The sequence below is a fragment of the Pocillopora damicornis genome, chromosome 2 (genome assembly GCF_964200805.1).
Source record: "Pocillopora damicornis chromosome 2, jaPocDami1.2, whole genome shotgun sequence".
Taxonomy (NCBI): domain Eukaryota; kingdom Metazoa; phylum Cnidaria; class Anthozoa; order Scleractinia; family Pocilloporidae; genus Pocillopora; species Pocillopora damicornis.
The window spans coordinates 11,127,125-11,138,197 of NC_142671.1; the positions used below are offsets into that span (position 1 = coordinate 11,127,125).

Here is an 11,073-nt window from a genome sequence, read left to right on the forward strand (position 1 = left end):
GGGACACGTTTCAAGGCCCGGAGAAAGACCCACACGCAGGTCCCCATTGCGCTTGCCCGATGGGTTTTAAAGGGAAAAGATGTCAGGATATGTGGCGATTGACTTCTAGAAGTTTCTTGAAAATTTTAACCAATTGTGGCTGAATTTAATTAATTTGCTCGATTGTAGAACAGAAGGCATACTCTTTCTTCTCGTAGTGTCTTTTCCTGCGTTTTTGAAACATTTTGAAGTATATTAATTTTTTTTCGTTTTCAGGCCCCCCTGTAGAGGAAGTAGGTTCATGCGAAAATTAAAGCCGCCGGTTGTTCAGAGCCGTTTTCCTCTAGATTACATTTATGTTTTCTGCACGGTAGAATAGACGTGAACGCGCATGTCCAATTGTGCAATTCAAGTTCATGACGATTATATAAAAAAGATAAAGGAAAAGCGACTTAAGTTTGTGCCTTAAGCCGTAAATGGAGGCAGTCTGGATTACAAGGTCTATAACGGGTGGAAATGACTAGACCATAAACTATTTTGGCACAAAAAACGTGATAGCGAGATTGTGGTGTCGAGGAGTTCACCTTTTGACTTGTGAAAGATTTCGTGCGTTTGGAATATGGATTTGATTAACATCACAATACTATGCTCTCCTACGCTCGCTTCAGCCGGTGCAAGAGTTGAAATGGGGGCTACATTCCAATGTTTAACTTATGGTCGTGAAATTTTCCATGTTGTTAGATTATTCTTACCCAATTGAGCGTTCACCACCTTATGAAAAAAAAATATAGCGTTGCTTGCTGCCTTCGCTCTTCCACTTGAAGCTTTCTTCGCGTTTTTCCAACTTCATTTAAAGTGTAGACCTTTTTATTTTCATTGCCTTATTACGATCAAGTGATTCCATGAGAACGAGACAAAATGAATGAAGTGTTGGTCATGTTGATTTCAAAAACAATTTCCAAGTTATTAGGACCTATGCCTTCTCTGGCCGACGAGGGAAGGTTAAGTAAATTTGCCTCCTAAGGATTAATTCTTCGCACTTTTTGCACTCCTACACATGACATGATCCATTAGCAGGTAGAACGAACATTATCTTTGCCATGTCGTGCCAAGATTACAGTTATATAATTCTCTATCCTCTTGGCATGTCGTCTCTGGAGATAAATAGCAGGGAATCCTGTGGACCTGTGTAACACAAGCTCCAATATTCCCAAGAACTTACTTTTCGGCCGTAATCTACTTTCAAAAATGATTGTCAGTCACACCAAAACTGTACTTGATTCTCCAAGTGGTTTATTCTGACGAAATTCTAGGTCGAGACAGTTATCGTAAACTATAGAAAGCCCTATATTTTTAATGCCCATAAAACACGATAGGGAAAATAATTCAATGAGGACAAGAAAATTTCTAAAGGAATATTTCAGCTGCTACTACACAGCTGCTTGATACTAGTCGACAAGTGGAGAAATATGTTTTTCGACTTGTCACGAGCGTGGGACAAAGAAAAAATTCTGAGTCCCAATTAGGAATCGAACTACAGACCTTCGTATTCCGCACTCCGATGCTGTAATACTGAGTCGCATAGACTCTATGGTGAGCGAGGCCCATTACGAAGTTCATAAATGACACGCTTCCTGCATACTGCTAAGATCAGCGATGTCGTGAGCGTTATGTTTGTATATAGAATAAGAGAGATGGTAAGTTTTAAGCTCGGTAAGGAAATAGAGAAAGATGTGTTTCGACTTGTCACGAGCGTGGAACAAAGAAAAAATTATGAGTCCCCATGAGGATACTAGTCGACAAGTATACTTAAACAGCGATCCTCTTGATACAAATGTAAATAACAGTTAGGAGAACTTATGATAAAGTAGCATGAGCCACAAGTAATTAAAATATAAAAACCAGCCAAAGGTCTTCCCCGTAATAAATAAAGTTTGGTGTATAGTGAACAAAGTGTGCTTACAAAACTAACAATAGGAATTACAGAATGCGGCTGAGAAAAAGTTCATAGGCGATCTGAAGTTACGTTGTTTTGGAACCTGCAATTCGCGCCATTTCATCCAACTCGTATTCCTCTGTGTTCACCATTGTGTCAAATTTGTCGAACTCTGCTACCGTTCCATGTTTCAAAAGTAAAATTTTATCACAGTCTTTGATGGTGTTAAATCGATGAGCTATAGTGATGACCGTAGAGTCTCTCAGTTTTTCACGCACTACGCCCAAGATTGTTTTCTCTCTTTCTGGATCTACGTTTGCAGTGGGCTCATCCAAGAAGATGATCTTGTTTCGCTGCAACAGCACACGAGCCAAACAGATCAGCTGTCGTTCTCCAACACTGATATTTGCACCATTTTCCAACAGTTCATGATCAAGTTGCCCGTGAAGACTTTTCACTGATTCTTTAAGTTGCACATCTTGTAGAACTTGCCATAAATCTGCATCGGTAAACTGCTCAGTAAGATCGAGATTTTTCCTCAGTGATCCACTGAACAGTACTGGACTTTGGCCAAGAACAAATATACATCGTCGAGTTTCCTGGAGGTTGATTGCCTTTATTGGAATACCATCAATGATTACTTCACCACACGACTCAGGCATGCGCATTAGAGCTGCCACAAAAGATGACTTTCCAGCACCCGTCCGGCCAGCAACACCGATCTTTGCTCCTCCTTTGATATTGAGTTTGATATTCTTCAACACTTGCGGTCCTCCCGGATAGTATCTCAGCGATACTTCTTTGAATGTGATATTTCCTTTATTTGGCCAGTTTTCCGGAGGTCGTCGTTCTATCATATATCCAGGCTCACACTCAAGCTTGGTATAAGCAAAAACTCGTTCAACTGACGTCATTAGATTCTCAACCTCTGAGGTTGTTCGGATGGCGTGATGACACCGCCCAAGTCTTTTGACAACGTAAGCCAAGGCAAGTCCAGCAAAAGCTAATTAGACGAAAAATTGAAACAATGAATTAAGCAAATAAGATTTTAACTGATTTTTCACACTGAACAGTCAAGAAAGTAATCCTGTCACGCGTGGAAAGTAAAACAAGGCAATACAGGGGGTTTACCTGAGAAGATTCATTTGTGCGGACAATTGCAATTGCATGCAACTGGCATCATGAAGACCTGTTTGTTGGGGAAAAGATGCGATGTAGAGCAAAAAATGGGTGCGATAAAATCGCACCGATGAGAGCCAAGCAGACTGTAAGGATCAACAGTAATTTCAAAAATGGATGTAATAAAGTACTTAATCCACTTTGAAAATCGATTGACCACTACTAGTTAGGATTATGCACAATATTAATCCCTGATTTTCCTCAGTTCTAAGAGAGTGCATTATACCATACCTTTAACTGATCACCTTAATTCTGATGATCACTCAATCGAATTAGGGATTGGTTTTTTTTTAATACATACTCACCGGCTTCTTGAGACATAATAACAGCTGAAAAAGCCACTGCACTAACAAATAGTGATGCAAGAATTTCAAATCGCACACTGATCCATTTCCCACCGGCCATTACCAAGATGTTTGCTTGATTCAGAACATCATGATGTCTTTAAGAAAGCAAGTGAATAGGTCAAAATTAGTGGGTTATTCACTGCTTTTTGATAATTTGAACTTACAGGGCATTTGGAAAAAACTTCTATTTGAGTTGACGGTAGGCTCTTTACCAGCTTCTCGTCTCTTTTTGGGAAGGAGCGAGGATCAGACACTAGAGATCGGCGGAAATCGAGCCTAAGATGTCGGGTGCCCGTTTTGTTCAGAGGGAAATACATTACTTTGCAGTAACTATTTATGGAAATGACGATATGACGTCTTTCTTTTATTTCTACAAATTAAGTAGTTCATTTCTGAAAATCCATTGTACTAAGCCAAAATGCAAGTTGGATAAATTTTTAAAATTAAGACGAGGCAAACCCACCTGTAAAACTGATCCACAAAATCACTTTGTCGCCCTCTGGTTCGAATCGTCTCCAGTCCATCAAGGGTCTCCGAAATGTGAGAGAACACTGGACTACGACTTATAGACGCTAACCTCTTAATTTCCCGGGATGTCTTCAAATAATACGTGGACAGGTGTAGAGCAACCACAATCAATGGCATAAGTATGAAAATAAGCCAAGGATTCGTAACAGTCGGGACAATTAGTGATGCAAGCACATTTAAGGTTGAGTCGATCGCTAATTGAAATGTCCTTGGTAACTGCTCGTCCAACCAACCGATATCTTTCGAAAATCGATTAAGGATTCTTCCCACGGAATTTGAATCGAAGAATAAAACAGGAGCTTGTAAAGTGGCAACGACCATCTTGTCATGAAGACGCTCAGAGCATCGCAAAAAGCAGGAGAGTAACACATATGTTCTTGTCAATATAAACATGAGGGATACAACAGCAAGACATCCATAGATAACTAAGTTTGATTGATCTTTCTGATCTTGAGGGAGTTGCTTTATCATGAACGAGAGCCACACGTCGGGAGCAACCAACATCCCTGGGTGGAAAGGGAAAGCAAAGTAAGTAAAGGCAAAAAGTTTCCATGTGCTGATTCTCTTTCGTATCAAAAGGATTGAAGGTTTTGATTGCTGACTTGATGTACCTCCGAGACATGCGCACACTGACACTCGATAGGAAAGATGAAGAAACAATCAGACATAGTTTGATGCTACTCTGGTTTGCAGATTTAATGAATGTAACCGAAGAAGTTACGATTCATAGACCCAACGTTTCGACACTCCTGTCTAGTGCCTTCATCAGGAGTGATCTAAACACTGCAACAAGAGGTCCTTTTATATGATCACTAATCAGCGGCCTTTTTTTCTGACGATGTGTAAATAGGCGTCAGGAAGCAAACCACCACCGTCACGATTTAAAGTAGCGTGGGCGGAGTTAATATGCCAAGCCTCCAAACAGAGGCGCTGGTGGTAACGCCGATTAGTGGTGATAACTTTAGAATTATCCCACCCAATTGTATGGTTGGTTAGGCATGTATGCTCCGATAAAGCTGAATTTTCCTTTTTGCAAAGAAAAACCGCTTTTTGGTGCTCTTTTAACAAAGTTTTTGATACAGCGATGGGTTCGCCCGTCTCTGCTGTCATTGCTAACATGGTAATGGAAGACGTAGAACAAAGGGCCTTAGCCACTTCACCGGTTAAACCCTTTTTCTGGAAACGATATGTCGATGATGTTATTTCTGCGGTATCCGGAAATGAAGCGGAGCGCCTCTTGTCGCATTTGAATTCAGTAGAGCCGTCGATCCAATTCACCCTTGAGCGTGAAAAGGATAGACATTTGCCTTTTCTTGATTTGAATGTGTCCAGAGTGGTTCAGGGTAATTTAGAGACAAGTGTCTACCGTAAACCTACCCACACCGACAAATACCTCGCTTTCGATTCTCACCACCCTATTTGCCATAAAAAGTCTGTAGCCAAAACTTTACTTAGGAGGGCTGACTGTCTACCATCTTCACTCCATTCGAAGGCTGAGGAGAGGAAACATGTTTCCAATGTCCTAAAGGAAATGGCTATACAAAAACTTTTCTCCGTAACTGCCAAAAACCAGTTACAAATGGTAACGCTCTTGATGAAAGGGAACCAGCGACTGGTTTTGCTGTTATTCCTCACATACAGGGTGTTACGGAACACATCAAGAGAATTTTGAATAGCCACAACGGTAAAGTTGCTCAAAAACCTTTTCAGACTTTGGGGAATATTTTCACCAAACCTAAGGATCCTGTCAAGAAAGAACAACGAACCGACGCCATTTATTCTATTCCTTGCAATGACTGTGACAACGAATACATCGGACAGATCAAACGTCAGTTTGGTACACGGTTAAAAGAGCACCAAAAAGCGGTTTTTCTTTGCAAAAAGGAAAATTCAGCTTTATCGGAGCATACATGCCTAACCAACCATACTATTGGGTGGGATAATTCTAAAATTATCACCACTAATCGGCGTTACCACCAGCGCCTTTGTTAGGAGGCTTAGCATATTAACTCCGCCCACGCTACTTTAAATCGTGACGATGGCGGTTTGCTTCCTGACGCCTATTTACACCTCGTCAGAAAAAAGGCCGCTAATTAGTGATCATATAAAAGGACCTCTTGTTGCAGCGTTTAGATCACTCCTGATGAAGGCACTAGACAGGAGTGTCGAAACGTTGGGTCTATGAATCGTAACTTCTTCGGTTACATTCATTAAATCTGCAAACCAGAGTAGCATCAAACTATGTCTGATAGTCCACCTGGTTGCCGTGTTAACTTTAATATATGACGAAACAATTTTTGGATTCAATTTATTTCAAATCGGAACAAATACAATTTTTTTTTATCCTTGTTGGTAGGTCAATATCAGATGGGAATGTTAAAATTTTCACGATGGGATAAATAGAAAAGACCTCCGCCCACTTGCACAGCTTTTTCATTAAGAGACCAGAAATATTTTTCTCTAATAATTAGAGGGTCTCCATGGGATAGGGGCCTCTACGGCCAATAGTTAGAATTTTACGGCAACATGACACAAGATGACACATTGAAAAAAGGAAAGATTTTTACCTCTAAAAGCTTAAATTTGTCAAGTATTTCGCCCAACAGCCTTTTTTGGCCGTTTTACGGCTAACAGTTAACCCCATTTACACCCTCTAATTACAGAGAGAAGTAAAGCATGCTGTAAATGCAATGTAGTCTTGGATTACTTTGGACTCTAAAATGAAATTTGGGCAATCATGGCAAGCTCTTTCTGAGAGGCTGTTTTTAAGTCTTACCCTGGGCTGTTACGGAGAAAAGGATTATTGCCAAAATCGTCCAATAAGACATTCCGCTTCTTAAATAGCTCCAGTAAAGCTTGGAAGAAACTACTCCGATTTCCCGATCTTCTTTTGGCATCAGAAGACTCCTGGTTTCTTTCGACGGAGATTCCATCCCAGCGAAGCAGACAGCAGCCCCAACACTTTCATTTTCTTCCTCTCTTACAAACTTCTCATCTGTATTGTGTTTTGAAATCTTCTTGTAGAGCGGGTCAATAGTGTTACTAAGGATTCCTTTGTCTTGCAACTCAAGAAAACTTCCTTTTTCCAGCACACGCCCCTTACACAACACAATCACTTCATCGGCGTCTTTCATGTGGTCTTCGTGATGAGAGGTCATCATCCGAGTTTTATTGCGTAATAGTTCTTTGATGCACTTTTCAAATATATGTTGTCCAACTCTGAAGTCCACGGCGCTTAGAGGATCGTCCAAAAGATACACATCTGCATTAGCATACACTGCGCGTGCTAGACTAAGCCTTGCCCGCTGGCCTCCACTTAAAACGACACCGCGTTGTCCGACAAGTGTTTGATCAGTATTAGGAAACTGCTGGATGTCATCAGTCAGAGCGCAGGCCTCAATTACTCTAGTGTATTTTGAATCATCGTATGACAAACCAAACAAAATGTTGTCTCGTATGGTTCCAGAGAATACCCAAGCCGTCTGCGGAACATACGCTAAAGTTCCTCGGCACGATACTTCTCCGTGTGTGCATAGAACTTCACCAGCGATCACAGAAAGAATAGTGGATTTCCCACTACCAACTGGCCCGGTAATGACTGTTAAACTACTTGCAGGTGTGCAAAACTCGATATCTTGAAGAGTGTAGGAGTCTTCTCGATCCATTTGCTTGTGCACCAAATTTCTTACTCGTAATGTTTTTTGATCTTGTAATTCATCAGCAGTGGAAGCACCTCCCACTGTTTTCCGGGAATCTTCTGAACTCCTCTTCATCTCAGATGGGTTTTCATCTTCAATTTCTGTTTCTTTTTGGCTTGAACGATCGCTTGAAGTGACTCGCAAATTCTTCAAAAGGAGAAATTCTTGAAGTCTAGCAAGCGAGGCATAAGCTTCGTATCCCTCTAACAAGGCAAACCCAAGGTAAGTGCCGAGCATGTTGTTGAATGAAATCAACACAAAAACGTTGAATGGTGTCAGAGTCTCTTCGGTCAGCACAAGGGTAATGACTGAGAACAGTGTTGCAATGGTGATTGAAGTGAATCTTAGGGCCAAAACACCCGCGCGAAGTGCGCACATCTTTCGAATAATGGTAATTTCATCTCTGGAAAAAAAGAGAAGTAAAAATGGGATATTTTGACAACGGTTTGGTCTACGACATACATACCTAATGGTCTTAGTGTTCTTGGCGATCTTATTGGTTCAATATATATATGGAATGTGTGTCATCTAAAATAACTAAGATCATGCATAATAACTCATTTCGCACGAAATATGGAAATGATGGGCTGTTAAATAAGAAATAGGCTTGGTTGCATTCGGCCAAAAGTAAAATTGGAATCGAGTAAGAACAAGAATAACATTACTTCATTTAAGAGCGCATTAAACAGCCTGTATGAAACTTGGGTTTAACACACAACTATCAGTTTCATAATATCTTTAAATACCTTCGTGATTTCTTGATTTGTTGCCGGTATTCATCTTCCCACGCATGCATTTTGATAGCGCGTATCCCTAAAACAACCTGATTCATTAGAGAGATGCGTTGGTCAGAGACCGCTGCTGTACGCAAGCGCAGAACAGCACCCCCTTTGGATAGTAAGACGAAATACGGAAGGAGAAGATACAAAAAAAGTACTCCCATGAGAGACTGCCAGCCAATGAAATACACCATTAAAAACGGGATAAAGAGGAGCTCAATTAATGTAAAGAAACCAAAAAAGATCCACTTAATAGTCTCTCCTTCCAATCGCTGAACATCGTTTGAAACCAGGTCAACCACTTTACCTGTTGTGTACTGGAACAATCCGTCTTTGCTGAGTAAAAGTGTCTGGAAAAGAGGAACGATTTCTTTCTAGTAAAAACTGGAGCACGGTTATTGAATTTCAAGCCTTCCGATTGGCAAAACCCATTCATGTTATGAGCTTATATAGTAGCTCCGAGTTTACAGCTTCATTCCGACACATATGGTCAATTATGCGAGCGAGCCGTGAAACAATGGCGTAAAAATCATCATTGTTAATAGAAATAGATTATCACCATTGTTAATGGAAAGTGCGAATCACATATACCCCCGAAAACCCACTTGATTCGGGACACTGACCTTTCTGAGTAGCTCTGAAAAACGTCTCTGTAGGGACAAATTCAAAACACCCATTGAAGATATCTAATTACCCTAAATCTTTTTACACGTCCGCGAGAAAACAAGACGGCACATTTTACAAAACAGCCTCGCTCAAGTCGATCTTAGCAGCTACTGATCTCTTTCTTCGTTCGCCTCTTTTATGTAAACATTTTGATATATACGTGGAAACGTTTCAGTTTTGGCTACTTCAGACTGAATGTCGACTTTCACTCACCAGCATGAAGTTGTTCATCGTGTTATGTTTATTTTTGGAATGGAATTTGCCTTTTTCTTTTGGTCGTTATCAAACCAAACAAAAACTGGCTCGTAGTAAGGGCTAATCCTCAGTTGTGTTGTGTGCGTTTTTACGAAAACAATGATTCTATTCAGACCTTCGCTTCTCGACTGAATTATCATGTCCTCTACAATTCACAGAAGCAAATGTACCTACCTTATGATATACAAGACCATTCAAAGCACTACTCAGGGTTATTCCCAATAATTCACATCTGTACATAAGCGTTTGAGATGACAGTTTCTCTATCAAAGCGCTGAAACCAAGAGCCAGCGCACAGCCATAGAGGAAAATTTTCTGCTGTGGCTCAGTAGACATCAGCGATGAAATTAGATATCCAAGGAGCAGAGGTTGAGGAATACGGAGGAATGAGCGAAAAATACCCATGCAAATAAGGATCATTACTTCCTTAAAAGAGATTGTTCTTATGACGCTTTTCCAAAGCTTTGGTCGTTCTCGCGCAGTTTCATGGCATTTTCTCCTTTCCTTCCTCCAGTTCTCTTGAAGATTTTCGGTTACGAATGAAGTACGATTTTCTTTTGAAAGAGGTAAAAAATCACTTTGCTCCAACGCTCGATGTTTGCCTGTCTTGAAGACACTGCTCATCCATTGGAAGAGAACATAAGAAGCAAAGCCAACTTTTTGCGGAGCCTTTTCGTCGTCTTGTGAGATCTTGTCATAGCCGTGCCTTGTCATCTCCTGTTAAAAAAAGCTAACACTGCACTCCAACATAGGAAGGACAACATGAATTAAGCCAGAACACAGACCGTCAACTGTAAGCTCCTCGCATCACAAATACATAGGTGAAAAAGCGTTTTGTGAAAGTTACCACGAGATGATTATACTTACAGTTAAAGTGCATAATTTTTTTTAAGCTAGTGCAGATTTTCTGAAGTAAAGAAAATTTTGTTACAAAAAACCACAATCAGAGAGAAGCTTCTTTGCCACTTCATTGTATGTTGGGTAACATGTACTCTACACTATATATTCTTGACCAGGACATTTAACAATATGGAAGAAAAGAAAGTTTAATAGTAAATAAAAACCACTCCACAGTTGAATTGATTCAAACAACTTTTTCAATATAGATAGGAATTCATTTTTAAGGAATATGTAGAGAAATATATATAGAGAAACATATACATGCTTTAGATATGCTAAAGAAAATATAAACATTTGACAACGATTTTGCAGAGAATTTTACAAATGTATTTGCAGAATTTCCATAAAGATATCTAAACCAAAAGCGGTAAATTATCATGTCACATTTTACCAAGTTACTAGCAGATCTATGGAAAATTCCATGCTCATGTCTGGATCGATTATAACTGAACATATCATATTTTGCCATGTTAATAGAAGATCTATGGAAATTTCAATACACATGTCCGGATCGGTTATAACTGAACATCTTAAATTTTACCATGTTAATAGAAGATCTATGGAAATTTCAATACACATGTTTGGATCGATTATAACTGAACATCTTATATTTTACCTTGTTAATAGAAGATCTATGGAAATTTCAAAACACATGTTTGGATCGATTATAACTGAAAATCTCACATTTTGCCATGTTACTGGAATCTATGGAAATTTCTATGCACATGTCTGATTAACTATAGCTGAACATCTTACATTTTACCATGATAATAGAAGATCTCTGGAAATTTCCATGCACACGTCTG

At 39.8% G+C, this 11,073-nt stretch overlaps 1 protein-coding gene across 1 annotated transcript; it reads right to left on the reverse strand.

Annotated features, from left to right (window-relative positions):
- Positions 1-1,258: 1,258 nt before the first annotated feature.
- LOC113670831 (ATP-binding cassette sub-family C member 4) lies at positions 1,259-10,081 on the reverse strand. Its single transcript, XM_027187019.2, has 6 exons — positions 9,542-10,081; positions 8,414-8,796; positions 6,746-8,070; positions 3,905-4,475; positions 3,400-3,536; positions 1,259-2,918 (listed from the first exon to the last, which is right to left on the reverse strand). The coding sequence occupies exons 1-6, from the start codon at positions 10,079-10,081 to the stop codon at positions 2,002-2,004; spliced, it is 3,873 nt and encodes a 1,290-aa protein (XP_027042820.2). The 3' UTR covers positions 1,259-2,001.
- Between the last annotated feature and the right edge of the window lie 992 nt (positions 10,082-11,073).